The sequence below is a fragment of the Siniperca chuatsi genome, linkage group LG20, assembly GCF_020085105.1.
Source record: "Siniperca chuatsi isolate FFG_IHB_CAS linkage group LG20, ASM2008510v1, whole genome shotgun sequence".
Classification (NCBI taxonomy): Eukaryota; Metazoa; Chordata; class Actinopteri; order Centrarchiformes; family Sinipercidae; genus Siniperca; species Siniperca chuatsi.
The window spans coordinates 17,486,262-17,502,628 of NC_058061.1; the positions used below are offsets into that span (position 1 = coordinate 17,486,262).

Sequence of the window (16,367 nt, forward strand, 5' to 3'; positions counted from 1 at the left end):
TCAGTTTAAGATCACTATGTACCAGCAGGATTTTGTGACATCACAACTAGTTTGGAGCCAATCGTGGTCCAGTATGCAACCTACACCAGTGTGTTGTGGGAACTTGAATCCTCCAGTTCACGGAGAATGGACTTTTCAGGGAAGTAGGAGACATCGTGTGTCTTTTCAGATGGATAATATTTGCATATTCATAGATTCAGGATTTTTCAATGAGGGAGAAGGAGTAACCTTTTAACCCCCACTATAACCAGACAAAAATAAATATTTAAAGCAATGTTTTTAAACGTCTTGAAACATATCATGGGGATCTTTAAACCCTTTACCTACTGTGGCTTTCTTAAATACTGTATATATCACAAAAAACCCAAACCAAAACAAAACAGACAAGCAGTTAAATATCTTTTATTTCTTATACTTATCCATTTGACATAAAATAGTAGCATCAAGAGCAGCTTTATAATATACAAAGAACTGAAAACCAAAACAGTCAATGATATAAAAAAAAGACAGTTATGAATTAAAAATACAAAACTAGATATTTTTTCCCCCTCCGATGCTCGACCTTTACAGCATACATGACTATTTCAACACACATCACTACTACTCCTCCTGTAGGCAGCACTTAAACCTGTATTTACAACATTAGTCTACTGTAGCATTTTCTCAGCTATATTCAGATCCACCTGATGAGAACATCTAACACGTCATCAAATAACAACGACGTAGAGAAAGAGGATGAAGAGCGTCTTAAGCTTGCCAGTGAATTATGGCACTCAAAGTGCGGTACGACTGACATACTGTCTACTCTGCTTTTAAATTGTAAACTATTATAATAATCAGGCAAGGAAACCTGTCTTTAGGAGCTGTAATTCAACTAAAAAACTTCATCAGTTTGGGCGTCATCATTTCCACCCTGATAAGAAAACTCAGAGGATTGTTCTTTTTGTAGCATATAAAAGGAATACAGGTTCATTTGCAGCTGGATGAAGCTCAGTCATGGTCAGAATAATCCACTTTGTATCCATGTCCAAATGCAGCAACCCAATCATCCAGACAACACTCAGTAATGTCTAAAAATAGGCCACTGCTCCTGTGCACAGACGTGGCTTCTCTCCTGTTTAAAACCAATATTATGTCAGGCAGAAGCAGAAATAAAAAATGTAAAAATAACATGACCACTGTCTGAGGCTGGGGCTTGCTTATATTTTCCGATGAAAAAAACACAGAAACACAGAGTGATGAGAAGATAAAGTGACAGACTGGTGCTTGGACGAAGCGTTACATGTGCACCAGGTATAAAGTGCGCGATAACTAACTGACTGCTTGTAGATAAGAGTGTGAATGTGTTCATATCCACACGGCCCCCTGGTGTTCATACAGAGCTACAGCAGAGCAGTGAACATAGTTAAAGTAAACACGTTGGCAGACTCAGTATGATTCATTAACTTCAATAATGTGTAAAAAAACAAAACAAAAGAAGCTTTGACTGCGGTGTTAAATCCAACAACCATAGACTGCCTGGAGGAACAGAAATAAACGCAGCAATTTCAAGTTTACACATTACATGTTATTTCTGAGAGAATATTGACTGTCTAACTGTCAGAATATATTTTACTGTGCTAATATTCAGTTTTTTTAGCATATAAAAATATATACCATAGCTCAGGATAAGAACTGTATAATGTGCAAAACAAATGAAGTTAGGCCGAAGACTATGGTCCTTCACTACACTGGCTGTGTCAGGGCAAATGCAGAAAACTCACTTGATTTGGATGGATTTTTACTAATTCTTAAGTAAGTTTACTGGGCCATCATTGAAACAATAGAAGGTCAGTTTCAGGTGAAACTAGGCAGGACACTCAGGAAGACTCCTTCCTGAGGGCAGGGCTTAAGCAACACAGAGTAGCTTAAATTTCTGAGTTCTCAGACCATTTTCACAATTGAGAATGACTTCCGGATGGGAGCCGAAACGTCTTGATTCTGAAAACAGTGTCCAGATGACTACGACTGAAACCTTTTCTACGATGGAACACTCCTGGACGAATGAGGGACTACACCGTCTAATTCTTAAGTACTCAGAGCCAATCAGGAACATCAGGTTGTGACATGGGATTTCTGAAAACATGCTACCTTAAAATTAAACTACTCAAACAAATTTAAAGACAGACTGAAATGAAAATTAATCGTTGCTAAGTAATCAGTATATACGTATATCATTTGTGTTTTTATTTGTGCTTGTTGAAAAAGGTGGAAATAAAAAATAACTTAAAAATGTCCGTAGGATTTAGTGTTATGACGTGCTCAGCAGCGCACTACAGAAGTTGCCAGCGTGTCTCCTAGCAACAGCGTCTCTCAGATGTCAGTCAGCTGCTGCAAAGGGAAACTCCCACCCAGATGCTGTTTCCGCAAGTATGTCCAAAAGTGAGTTTATTCTCTTTTGAAAAACAGAAAATGATGCACAATAGCTTGATTCTTTCCTCATACAAAATCTGAGAGGATTTAAATTTCAGTTTGACTTTAAATGTCTGCCTTTTGGAATCATATATATATATATATATATGTACTAAAAGAAGAAAGGTTTCATTCCTATGCTAGAGCTCCTCTATTGAGAACAGCCATCTAAAGTTAGCTTTAACCTATATTCATCTTCTGTTTTTCCCTCATTAGAGTTAACCCACATTGTGGCCTGCAGAGGTCTACTGCCAGAGTGAACCAGCTAGAGCTTTAATCCCTGCCATTTCAATAACTCCCCAATTACACCGGTGTAATCCTGACCAGCTCTGCTGCCCTTCACTCCTGCTGCCCACTGGACTACAGGAGCAGATGTACTGTATAATCTATAATCTGCTCTGCCTCGCGCTCATCTGTTCCACCAATATCAATAACAACGTTGATCCATATAACTGACATTAACATGTTTTTGACTTGGTCTCGCTTAAAATCATCCCCACACTGCAGTGAAGGATGTCCCTTAAAATCCCACAATTCATTTACAGTTGATCTACATGTATATTTTCCATAATTTTGCACCGCATTTTTACAAGACTGCTGCGATACTGAAAACAGCTTCTGTTTGAAGCACATTAATGCATTTGTAGACCAAGCAATTTGTTAAATTGTTGCAAATTAATAATTAAGTTGTATATTCAAATTATACTTTTTAAAGATTTTCATGACTGGAGAAAGCTTGATAAACACAGCCAATGACTATCTGAAAACAACAGGGCCTTCAAAATGCAGACCAATCCAGACCCAGAACCAAAAAATGACATCCATTAGGATGATTACGCTGCCACTGAGAAACACATTTAAGCGAAGGACACATGACTGAGCTGAAATGTGAAATTAAGCTTCTATCCAAGCCAGAAAACTTTCGTTTCCAAAAGTCAAGTATGATTCAGCATGTACAAGTGTGACTCACAAACTTTCCAAAAACAGACACAACCATTTCATTTTCTGGCTAAGGGTTTAAACACCAAATCAGCTCAGTTGTTGCAGCCAAATAAGACGCTAGGGAAATGTGGGTGCTGAAATGTCCTCGCATTCATGGTCAGTCTCAAAAACAGGAAAAACAAACTCACAACTCTCTAATCATTCACACATTGAAGAGGACCGGCTGAGCAGGAGGATTAAGTACCATCCGCCATTAAAACAGTCTGAATCTGAATCAGCTGTAAACGTGACATTTCCCGCTCTAGAATTCATCGTCGGAGCTGAGCAGGAGAGTCTTCTCTGTGTCGCCTCGGCCGCTGATGGCACTGTGGGTGCGGGAGACAGGCGGCGGCGCCCCCTGCTCCAACGTGGACTGCTGGGTGTACTGCTGGTAGGCCGGGGAGAAGTTGTGGATGGCGTCCTGGACCATGTCGCCTGGGTTCATGGTCTCCTTCAGGCTGCTGGAGATGCTCTTCATAGGGGCACAGCGGCCTGCGGGAGGCAGACGAGACGAGAGAGTTAGAGGTCGGGAGAAGAGGTGAAAGAGAAAGAGAGTAAATGGGTTTTAAAAGAAGAGGAAAAGGGTAGTGGCGAGAGGAAGTGAGGAGTGTAGAAAGGTGTAGGAGTGATTTAGAAGAGAGAAAAGTAAGGAGAGGAAGGAAAGGGGTGAAAGAAAAAGGGGGAAAAACATTAAGGGAGGGTGGATTTATAGTGATTTAGGCAGGGATGAGGGAACAAATCAAATGGAGGGGGGGAGGAGGAGGAAGGAAGGGTGAAGGAAAAAGAAAAAGGGGGAAAAAGAGGGAAGGATGAGAAGAGAGGAAAGAATAGAGTGCGAAGAGGAGTGATTTAGTGGAAGGAGAAAAGGGTGGGAGAAGAGAAGAACGGGGCATCAGTGGTTCAAAGGGTGTTAAACAGTGAGACAAAAGGAGGGAATGGGTGAAAGACAAATGAGGGAAAAACGAGGAATTGTGCAGGGACAGTGGATGTGATTTAGAGAAGGAACGGAAAGGGAAAAAGGGTTGACTTCACAGTGATGTCAAGGAATGCAAGACAGGAAGGAACAGGAAAAAAAAGAGTAAATTAAAAGAGGGTGGGAATGATTTAGGAATAGGAGCAAGAAGAAAGAGACAAAATGGAAAGACAGCAATAGTTACAGGACCAACACATTCAAAACCTTGGATAAAAAACAAAACAGAAACTAACATAATGAATTAATACATGATATTAATACATTAATACATCTTGGAAGTAAACATCATCAGTGTTTAACCTACCAAACTCTCCATATGTAGGAACAGATCCTTTATGATGCAGCAGAGAAGAAAAGAGACAAATAAAGATGGATGTGTAGAAACCGGAAAGGAGAAAATGACCCAAACAAAAACACGAGAGACACAAGAGTGTAACAAGTGAAAAACAGAGGAAGTAAATTACAGCATGGGAGAATTTTGATTAATAAAAGAAGGGAAATGAAGAAGAAAATACACATTGGAACAGATGGAAATAAACTGGAGAAAAAAACAGAACGTTGAAGGCTATTTTAGAATATTAAGACCTTTCCATTTTTTAGACATGAAATGCTTTAGTACACGTGCAGTAAAGTCTGCTGTGGTGTTACAAAGCATACTGTAAATGTCCTTCTTTCTTCCCTTTCTCACCTTGTGAATCGAGACTCTTGTCCATGTAGACTTTGTATGTGAAAGCGTGGCGCAGAGCCAGCGCCGCGAAAAACATCTCGATGCAAATGATAAAGTTCTGGTAACCAGCAGCGACTGTCCCCTCCCCAACGGACACCTCCACTGAGTTAATCTGAGGGATGGCCCCGCACTTCTCCAGGATGGCTAGCAACATGCCTGACCACAAATGATAAGATGGTACTTAATGAAGATAAAGCAATCTTTACATACATATATTAATAAAAAGCATGTTGTGTCCTGTGCAGTTTCCCTACCCTGCCAGAAGGAGAGGAAGATGACCGACTTGACCATCAAGAACTTGAGCATGGGGCTGTAAGGGCTGAGCAGCTCCCTGGTGGAGAAGTAAAAGAGGAAGAGGGCGTACAGAGACAAGCTAACTGAGATGTTGTAGATGATGGTCACGTACAGGTAACCGCCGGCAACACTGTTGGGAGAGAAGAAGTCAGAGAGAACAATGTTAGTGGGGTTGGTGTTGATTTATAGGTTGGTTTTGTTCTGATTGCTATTGTTGGAGGTCATGCTAAAAGCCTACATTTCCCATTAGAGATTAATGTCCCAAACTGAAACGATTAAGGACGGAGGTGATGATCAGTCTGGGACATTCATTTAATCTAAAAATTGCAAGGAGTAATCCACAAGTTCCTGTATTTTTCTAAAGTCGGTGGCATCTTTGTTATCAGTTTCTGATGGCTATGTTTTTCTGTACTGCATTTTATGTTTTTGTAAAACAGCTGTTTAGGTAACTGCTCCTATGTTCTCATTTCCAGCTACATCAATTAGAAACAATATATTAACCCAAAATAGACCTCCTACCCACCTCCCTGTTAGCGGCACTTACTTGAAGTCTCCGTCCTTGTACTTTCCGTAGGCCTGCAGGATGACGGTGATGGCGGCCATGAGGGGTTTGACCACGCAGAACTGCAGAGTGGCCTGCTTACAGAAGCGCAGGAAGCCGATGGAGTAGGCCTTTCCCCTGAGACAGCACGTACCGTACATACAGCTGGACCTGATGGGACAAAACACCTGTTTTACACTTAATGCCGTTCTGATATTTGTGGGGAATTAGGTGTTGTAGCAGCAAAACGAGGGAAATATGCACAATGATTGCTTTAGATGAAAAAGCATCTGCTATTCAAACACCCTTGTTTAATGCTTTAATGTTTTAGAATCAAATCCTTCAACTGGGGAAATCTGAGACTTACTCGATGGGTTTTCCCCTGATCTCTGCCATGATGGCGCTCTCTCCTCCCAGGTATTCATAGCACAGACTCAGGAAGTTGTAAATCACAAACGCTGGGGACAAACAAGGAGAGGGAGGGTTGGTTGTTATTATCTCTATGCAGACATTATTTACTTACTCTAATAATCATGGTAGCCCTGCAAAAGCCACCAAGATGTTTTAGAGGGAACTGTTTGGCTTGATTTTTGAATTTTGCAGTCACTTGAATGGGCAATTGAGTATGCATGAGAAAATATTTATAAAGCAAGTCTGATTCAGTTTCTTTCCCCAACTGAATCTGTGATAATTTTTTTATTAGTTGTTTTCTATTTATTGGTCTTGACAAAAAGAAATCTGCTGCTTGTGGTGCTATAATAACTGAATGTTAAACCTTTCATGTTCTTTTTTTTAAATTGGCCCTTTTCACAGCAGACATTTTGACTCACTGTAGGAAAATGTTACTAATGACATTAACAATGGCTCCTCTCTATTCAAGTTTCCCAGTAAGCCATGACAGTGTGACAGTGAGACAACATGCACAATACCAGGACCCTGAAACTAAGGCAGCTAAATGGAATTCAGCCATCATTAATTTCATTATTTACACGTGTGCATTTCCTACTGTGCCATGTCAAAATGTCTTCTGCAACTGCAAATGGCAACTAGACGTAACTGTGAGGAACTGTTTACACTGTAATACCACAAACTAAAACATGTAGCAGAGTGAATCATTCAGTCAACCACAGACCCCCAAACAGTCACACAAACACAAAACACATCACTTCCTGTCACATTTGTTTTGACATCTGAAAGGAAACATATTGCAGAATCGTAATGTGTTATTTATGTGTAATGTTCTAACAGACTGTGCTGATTGATGTTCAAAACCAGCAACTCATCACCCTGAATAAAAATGTTATTAAAGGCATAACAACATGTCATTTCTGAAAAATCTCACTGTAAAAGGTCACACCAACAGTTTCAGAAACTGTACTAAGGCATGACCTCAAAGTCTGAAATCGGTTTACATACCATCCCTTGATTCAGTGTTAAAACATTTTACATTTATGTACTCAGGATGACCAGTGTCCAAAATGATCTTCCTTTCTCACCTGCCAAAAGTTGGTCAATTGAACATAAAATTCCTGCATAAAATCATTTTTACAAGGCAAAATATTAACATATATTATATACAATCAGGTTTTTTAAAACAATGTATCAAATAACAATGTGAAAACAATGTGTCAATGTAAAAGGGGAGAGAAAATTATCACCCAAATCTGCAGCTCCCCTCGGCTTTACAGAGTTTATTCTCAGTTTCAGCTCATTGTTTAGCTGTCTGGCTGCAACTTTACTGTTTTGGTTCACGCTCACCACTGTCACAGTGTCGTTTCCAGATGCAGCAGGCAGCTGAACAAGGAACAGTTTGAAATCGTTCGACAGGCAAGAGAGGAATTTGCCATCCTGAAGCGGCTGCAGTGTCTGGATGCAGACACATTATCGTGAGGTGGAATGGCTTTTTCTTCGACAAGGATCACATCTGCCTTGACTTCGAACTCCTGGAGCAAAGCCTGTACGCTGACAGGGAGGACAGAAACAACCAGGGTCTTCCCATGGCAGAGCTGTGAGCAATTATACGTCAGCTGGCCACAGCTCTGTCCCACCTGAGGTCCATGGGAATTGTACATGCAGACCTCAAACCTGACAATTTTACAAATTTGTGGACTGCCAGCAGACTCAAAGTGAAACTTATTGACTCTGGCCTGGCGCATCCTGTGCAAATGGAACCGATTATTACTTCCACAGACAGCAGAACAGCCAGCAGCGCTGGAGATTTGAGACCCCAGAGCAGTTTGCTTATGAGACAGGGTTCTACGCTCAGGATACTAGATACATCAGGCTCAAGTGTCTTGATGACTTTAAGCAGATGATGAAGATGAACAGTGGACACCAAAGAGACCAGCATCTATTAGTAGATCTGGTCAAGAGGATACTGCAGCTGGATGCAGACCTGCACATCAAACCCCTGGAGGTTCTGCAGCATCCGGTCTTTACTTGCAGCCTCCCTCAGAGCTCCCACCCTGACACCTGCAGAGTGATAATGGACACTGAGGAGGCTGAGCCAGACGTCAGCTGGCAGCCTGCCTCATATTAGACTGCAGGACCAGGGAGCATTCTGAGACGTCGCAGGGACACAACTGAAACAGACTCCCTTGTTGAAGAAGCTGCCAAGGACCCGAAAGAGGCCGACGTCCAGTCTGAGACATCAAGCACATTCTTCAAAATGGCTGAATATTGGTATGTATGTCCACCTGCACATTCATCATCACCATCTTCTCACATCATTTTCAACACTAGTCAATAAGTCTATTTTATAAGTATTATACAATTTTCTAAAGTAATAACTTTTGAAATGTGATCAGTTTACTAGTGTTTTGATCAGTTTTATTATTGTGTTTACAAACATCACTGATGCAAAGAAACCTTCAGCAGGATCAGAAAAGTTTATTAATTTAATCCTGTGTTTTCAGTTTTAATACCTGGCCTAATTCTGCAAATAATTCATGATTCCAGTGTCTTACTTATGAAATACAGTAATCCTTTCTCAGATGGCTTTCCACCTTTGTCTTATGCCCAGCGTGTAATGATGACCTAAAAAACTGTGGAGGGAATAATGTTCCATAATGTTGTAAATCCTCATAGTGAAAGCTTTACACAGCCATTACAGTATGTTGAGAAAAGAGGACTGAAATATGTAGAGATTTCAGATTGTGCAGACTTTGTTAAATGTGTTATAAACCCTAATAACCACTACAGTAAAAAACCCTACTTAAAAATGTGAAGAGCTAAACCTAAATACGTGTGATAATGGATTCAGATTTGATAAAATACTATCAACTATGTAACATAATAAAGAACACAAAGCAGACGACTGAGTGGACTGACTGTCAAACATAATGTACACACGCACACGCACACACACACACACACACACACACACACACACGTTTCCATCCCTCTGAAGACCCTTCACTGGTTTACACAAGCCTACCCATAAATCTTTCCTTCATAATAAACACTTCCTCAAGCTGCAGAAACATCTTCACGTTCTGGGCGAGAATCTCAAAGCGAGCTCTCACGAGGATAGAAGATCAAAACCTCCCCACACCAACACACACACACACTCACACACCTCTCCCTGTGTGACTGAGATTCACCTGACTGTCTCTTGTGACCAGTGGATTACCTCTCCTCTGTGCTGCTTCAGTGAGAGGGTGATGACGACCAAGAAGCTCATAAAAAAAAAAAACACAGCCAGGCTAATCCTGTTAACGCACACTCCCTCACTCTCTCGGTTTGTGTGACTGTGCATGTGAGGTAAAATAAAGTGAGCGTGACGGGTGCATGTTATGAAAATCTGACATATCTTTGGGTGTGTGCCATGGTGTGTGTGTGTGTGATTCTTGTTACGTCAGCTGTCTGCTGCTGAGTTATTAAATTGTCCTTTTCTCACTGACATTACCGCTACTCCACCCACACACTAGAACTTCGTCACTGCCTTCTGTGATATCCCGTCTGATGTCAGACGCCTGTCAGACAATACTAAGGTAATAAGATACAATACATGCCAGTTCACTGTCTGACGTAAACACAAAAGCTAGTGTACAGAGCTGAGTGATGAGAACTAGTTGATCTGCTCTGAGTGGCTTTCTCTGCGTCTCTGCTGTTTACCATTATGCTCTTTCACTTCTCTCCAAGGACCCCCATCGGCGGTGCTAGTTGCCACGGTGATACAGTAGGCCCACATACAATGAGAATGGAAACTTTGCAAGCAAGTTTGGTTGAGAGAAACTCATTATCTGACGCAGCCATTCTGGTTGATGAGGAAGATTTGTGAGCGCAGTTGCCATGCAACAGGTCGGTCATCCTTGCTCAGGAGAAGATCTGGGCAGGGCTCAGCAGCATTGTGGGAAGGGGAAGGCAAACAGGAGGAAGAGAGGAGGCAGAGGAGAGGGAGCAGACAAAGATAAGGTGGAAAGTTACTGAAAAAGATTTGGTTGAGCGTGAGGTGGAGGGAGGGAAGATCGTGTCAAGAGATGAGGAGAGTAAAAGGAGGAGGAGAGCCATCTGTCTGAGGGAGTGATATGATGACCATAATACTGACGGCACTTCCTGCCAAAAGGAGAATCATACATAGAGCACCTCCGATCCACATTTGAATGCATTGTGAAATCATCAATTAGCCAAATCAGGAAGTGACGCCCGCGCCAAGTGTCACACTGAGCGGACTATTTCTATCCTGAACGTCACAACTGACTGGAGAATGAGGAGCGGAGGCAGTCAGCTACCTTCACCACACCACCGTTTGCGTCATTCATCCGCTCAGCAAAGCTGCCAGCTCATCATCTCCTTCAACTTTTCTGACCTGACACGAATAAATAATAAAATAAGTCCATATTCTAAAGGACTCAAGCTACAGTGAGCAGTAAGCCATTGCTCCATGTTTACATCCCTTCCAGCCGCACTAACTCAACTCAAAAATAATTTCAAAACCAAACTCTGAACAAGCAGGGCAAGATTTGGTATGACTGTGGTGTTTAAAATGTCACAGTAAAATGCAAACATTAAGACAAGGAATTACAAAATAGACTGTGGGACCATCACAATTAAAAATGAAATTAAAAAATAAAAGTCCCACCAATCGCCAACATCCTCCAAGGTTAAGTCTAGGCTCATTTCAAGCCTCTCAGTCCAAGAGGAGAGCACTGCAGTTTCAAAACTTCAAGTAAAAATTTTTTCGTAGACTTGTATTCTTTCATGTGTAGAGATGATAGTTCATTTTAGTGTTGACAAAAGTATATGTTTAAAAAAGTAAAGTTTCTTCTTATCTGCTACTAGATAATTCAAAATGTAGTAAACAGGTAAATACAGGTTCAGTAATATGAGACAGAAGGCAGGAATCTAGTAAGGGTGAGAGGACACTTTGCAAAATAAACACTCACCGTGTGGGTGTTATAATCTGTTAAGGGTGGACGGAGAGACTGTTCATCTCCAATTTGATTTGATCACAATGTGTTTCAACAACTCAGCTGGAAAAGTTGCCGAAATCAGGGGAAAGGATTTTAATCAGTAATTTCTTCTCAGAGTTTTACCCTACATGGATCCTGGGTGGGAATAAAAACTACTTAACATGGCAATGTCACTGCCATTTTACCATACCTAATGTGGAGTGGCTTTGGCTATTTTTTGAGCAACCATAATGACTTCAGCTTTAGGCAAGAGCGTTCCTGTGTACTGTGCTGTCAAAGCAGTTTATAGATCTTTTTGCCGCCGCCCTCCTTGTCTGCTGAATCGGCAGTATTAACAAAACTGCATCATCACTGCATCATCAAGTCACAGGCTGAGCCCCACAGGACGAAGACGAAAGCATGTCCTTACCCTCATAGCAGTCCCTGACGGTGTCGAAGTACACATAGTACTGGTCGTTGGTGAAGAAGAGGAGGCTGAGCCATGAATCAAAGGCGTAGATAGGAACGATGAAGAGGATCCGTACAATGTGGCGCTGCTCCCTAGGTGAGCTGTAAAAACGCAGGTGCATGTAGATCTGGGACAGACAGAAGAGACACTTCTTTAAGCAGAATAGACTTTTTATACATAAAGTTTAAAACATCTGCACTACGTCAGTGTAAAATAACGTGCATGGTGCAGGCTAGATTAAAAAGTAACTTAAGTAACATAAGTAGGAAAAGTTACATCCCTGGTTCTTACTATGGCTGTAGAGTAGTAAGCCTGTATCAAAGGGCTTAAACACTAGGACAATAAGACAAGTTAGTGTGGAACAAAGCTTTTATGAGCTTTAAAAAAAAAGGACTTGGAAACTAAAAAATTAACTTGTTTGTCATTATGTGGATAGAGATCATGTCTCTTTGCTGTCTTGCCAGTCTGACCTTAACAATCAATACATTACCTGACATCATATCACAGGAATGTGTGAAAGAGATAAACTCCATTCAGCTTTTTGTTTTTTTTTTTGTTTTTTTTAAAGCCAGACTTCATACAGCCTTTTCATCCACCTCGATCAAGTTTCACCTCTTGTGTGTGTGCGTGTTTGTGTGTATTCATGCTCTGTATCACAAACACCTGCCGAGGGATGTTGCCAAGCAACCCCTGCCCTTCTTTGGGCCTGAGCAGATGTGTGTGCTTGCAGGATCATGTCACCTGTGCATTAAAACACACGCGCACGCACGCACACAAGCAGGCACGCACACAAGCAGGCACGCACACACAGAAAAGCCAGTCTGCTCAGTCAAATCTCAACATCTGTATCTCCAGCTGAGTAAATAAAGTATTACCCAGTTTAACTAGAATTAAACACCTGATGATTTAACCCCCTCTCTCTCCTTATGCTGTTTGGAAGCATTTACCTGGTGACAGGTGAGGATGAGTGCGGTCCAGACGAAGAAGCCAGACACAGCCTGCGCCGCCGGAGTCATGAGGAAGATAGGCTGGTCTGGGGTCAGCAGTGGGGCTTCGGGAAGCCATGAAATGTTGGGGCCCGTCGGGGCTGCCGTTGGCGGCAGGCCGGGTGCTGCGGCCGGCGGAGAGTCCTCCCCCAGCCTCTCTGAGAGCGGCACGTCCCGCCTCCACATCCTCAACATCTGGAAGTGACACAGAACACAGAGGCTGTCACATTTTCTAAAGCAGCCATCAGACAGAATAAGGTGACATATCAGTCTGTGTGTGTGTGTGTGTGTGTGTGTACAGAAACTACTAAAACTCCTTTCAAACAGTGACTATGCTATGACACAAGTATGAACATCCATATCCACTAGTAATCATCAACCTTGAATATAGATCGCACACTCTATGTTATCAATGTAATGTGTAATCTGTGATAGGAAGACAGATAGAGGATAAACAGAGACACTGCAGGACAACATTTCACTATGAGTCAAGGATGTTTGTGTGTGCCATTTGTACAAAATGTATCTGTATTGGACTTTATGAAAAGAAAATAGATTTTTCTCCCAGAATGCCATTTGACTGCTGCCAGATAACATGCCCAAACATCTACTATTGAGCTGTGGTTGTAGGTGGAGCGTGTGAGCTTGATAGCATACTGTGTTTTTCAAGTTAACAGAAAGCAACATGTCATTTAGCTGCAAGGCGTTCTGGTATTTTGAGACCAAAAGGCCAGTTTTGTTGGCCAGTTATCCTTGGAAATAAGAAAAAAACTCTAAAAATGTTTTGTAATGGTGACAAAAAATCTTTCCATATCTGACTAGTGAGTCAAACAAGAATCAACAGCCTACGAGCCTGACCAAATTTAGGTGGAGATGAACAAAAGAGGTCATATATACTGCCATATCCACTTCCAGCTCCTGAAGATGACTGGACTTGAAGTGGCCAGAAGACATGTTACGTAAGCAGCAGCATGTCACGGTCTGCAAGGTGACACAGCCATGCTCTCAGGGTGCGTTTGTTCTTGTACACTGACAGACAGTTGTCATATAAGACTGAACTTGGGGGAGACGGAGACCTTGGCGTTATGGAGGAGTGGGGGCTGATGCAAATATACGCACACATCATTTCAGACACAAATAGAGATAATAAATAGTAAAAGAGTGGGTTTACGTGCTAAAAATGGTCACTGAATGAGAAAGAGATACAGTGAGAGGGTATCCTTCATTCTGACCTGTCATGTCTCGTCTGCCAGAATAGCATGGCAACCAAAAGTCACATAGCACATTAAACAATCAGCACGGACAATGACAGGCTGACATAATGCTATTCCACACACACACACACACACACACACACACACACACACACTTAGTTTCTTTATAGCACTACTTACGTTAAACTCACATAATTTAATTTGGTGGTTGTATAACATGAATTAGGCTGCTTTCACGCTTTTATATGTGGGACTGAGAGGAGTTATGGTTTCGCTTTTTGTGTATGTGTGTGACCTGTGTGTGTGTGTGGTAGCAGCAGGTCATTTGTATTGGTTTGCCAGGGATCAGCAGATCCACAAGGAGAAGTGAAGGCATCAGCAGCCACACACACACACACGTTTGTTTCACTATCCCCGTGGGGGACAGTCACTGACATAATGCTTTCCCTAGCCCTAACCTTAACCATCACAACTAAATACCTAAGCTTAACCCTTACCCTCACCCTAACCTAATTGTAACCTGTACCCTAAAACCAAGTCTTAACCCTGAAAAAGCAGTCTCTACCCATGGGGACCTCAATTTGTGTCCCCACAGTGACACAGGTCCCCATGGGTTAGTGTGCATTCAGATTAAAGTCCCCACCGGGATATAAGAACATTAAACACACACACACACACACACACACACACACAATACCAGTGACCGTGAAAGGATGCTGTGCTACAGCAAAGGGACATCTGTGTGTTTCATTTGAAAGGCAGAAAAGGTCAGTTACAGAGGAATAATATTTCAGGGAGGCAGGGGGTCAGAAATAAAGCAACAGATGGAAAGGGGCGATGGGGGGCAGACAGGGTGTGTTTATAATTTACAATAAGTAATGATATGGGTGACAGCCAGACTGGATAATCATACTAGCTAAAGCAGCAGCAGCAGCAACAACAACAACAACAACAACAACACTGGGATTTATTCAGCACAGAGCCACTAAAACATGTAGGCACTTCTGTCTTTGCTTTAACATTTCTTCCATAAGAGTGGTTTTATTTTACTGCGGGTAAATCTGATTTAACAAGCTTGAATAATATGGAAATTAAGCTCAAATTCAAACAAAGGAACCACAAACAGCAAAGCTTGAAAAGACTTACCTTAGCCAATAGCCACAACAATTCACAGATGAGCCTGAATTTTAAGCCTGGGATTACAGAGGAGACACTTTATTAGTCGGGTAAATAAATGTTACCGTAAAGGCAAAGTATTTCTAACCTGTTTTAGAGGCTAGGCTCACCTGTTAAAGATGCTGCTGCTTTAAAATCCTCCTCAGCCACGTCACACAAACTCACGACCAGAAATAACCCAAAAACGGACTTAATTTCTCCTCAGAGCCGCACCGTTGCTCCCCGGACATCCATGTTGAGCCTTTCTGAGACTGCCCCGTTAAACTCTGCGTCTCCCCCCAGAAACTCGCCTCTAAACTTTGTCGCTCATGTTAAACTTCTATATTATCCTTTTAGTGCTCCTGGCTGTACATTAACATCGTCCTTAGTCAGTGTTTTTGAAGTTAGAGCTGTAAACGCCGTCATTACTCTCCGCTTCTCTTTTTCCACTCCGTTGACTTCACACCAATCCCTGTAGGATTAACTGCCGATACCACGAGCTCCGCCCACTCCGCGAGGACGAGCCTGTGCAGCCAATCACACACAGACTACCATTAATAATCCGGAAAAGGGCGGGGTTTGTTCATTGAACACTGAGCATGCGCGGGTCTATTCTCGGTCAAGCAGCAGTGGAAATGTGGGTGCTGGACTGAAGAAAGGGAACACTTCTTCCACACACTCAGTGATGAATTATTTGTTTCTTCCTGTCCTAACTGTTTAGTCAAATTGTGTGGGCAACAAATTCTCACCGTAATAATATTTGGTACTTTTGTTATGTTATATTGTCCTTGTTCACTGAAAGAGGGTACTGAAAATAACTTCAATTTAAAAGATTTTCATATTGTTCCAAGGACATTCAAGGCCTCTCCATAGACCTTTTTCATCATGGACAATAGCTACTATTGAGGTCAATTTGAGGCTTTGATGACTATTATTGCACTTCCTTAAAGTTGGGGCACACACAAGAAACACATTAAAAACAACAGACTTGTTTGACCCTGCCTGCCTAGTCAATGCGAATGTCTTTCAAACTCCAGATGACATCATTAGGGTTATTTTTTCAGACTCCAGAGCCATAGAGGCATTATACAACTGTTTTCATGGGCTAAATAGCACTCCTCATTACAAGTAAACTGACATTTGTGTGCAAAATCAGTGGAGTGTTTCTTTAAGAGAAGTTTAC

General features: G+C 41.8%; 1 protein-coding gene across 5 annotated transcripts; it reads right to left on the reverse strand.

Moving 5' to 3' along the window:
• Window positions 1–386: 386 nt before the first annotated feature.
• On the reverse strand, window positions 387–15,722 carry tmem184ba (transmembrane protein 184ba). Of its 5 annotated transcripts, none has more exons than XM_044178783.1 (10): window positions 15,316–15,722; window positions 15,176–15,242; window positions 12,777–13,010; window positions 11,791–11,956; window positions 6,335–6,425; window positions 5,971–6,138; window positions 5,387–5,556; window positions 5,094–5,288; window positions 4,710–4,736; window positions 387–3,924 (listed from the first exon to the last, which is right to left on the reverse strand). In XM_044178783.1, the coding sequence occupies exons 3-10, from the start codon at window positions 13,008–13,010 to the stop codon at window positions 3,695–3,697; spliced, it is 1,281 nt and encodes a 426-aa protein (XP_044034718.1). In that variant the 5' UTR covers window positions 15,176–15,242; window positions 15,316–15,722; the 3' UTR covers window positions 387–3,694. The 5 variants fall into 5 exon arrangements, with proteins under 5 accessions (XP_044034718.1, XP_044034716.1, XP_044034717.1 ...); XM_044178781.1 differs by having other exon boundaries at window positions 15,176–15,222; window positions 15,316–15,721; XM_044178782.1 differs by lacking the exon at window positions 15,176–15,242.
• Between the last annotated feature and the right edge of the window lie 645 nt (window positions 15,723–16,367).

Bases quoted from the DNA above. Each gene is read 5' to 3' on its own strand.
- tmem184ba (XM_044178782.1), bottom strand. From the start codon at position 13,010: ATGTTGAGGATGTGGAGGCGGGACGTGCCGCTCTCAGAGAGGCTGGGG. The intron at 5,289-5,386 runs GTAGGGAAACTG...ATTTGTGGTCAG, and splicing joins CTTCCTCTCCTTCTGGCAGG to GCATGTTGCTAGCCATCCTG. The intron at 3,925-4,709 runs GTAGGTTAAACA...TGCCTCCCGCAG, and splicing joins TCCTACATATGGAGAGTTTG to GCCGCTGTGCCCCTATGAAG.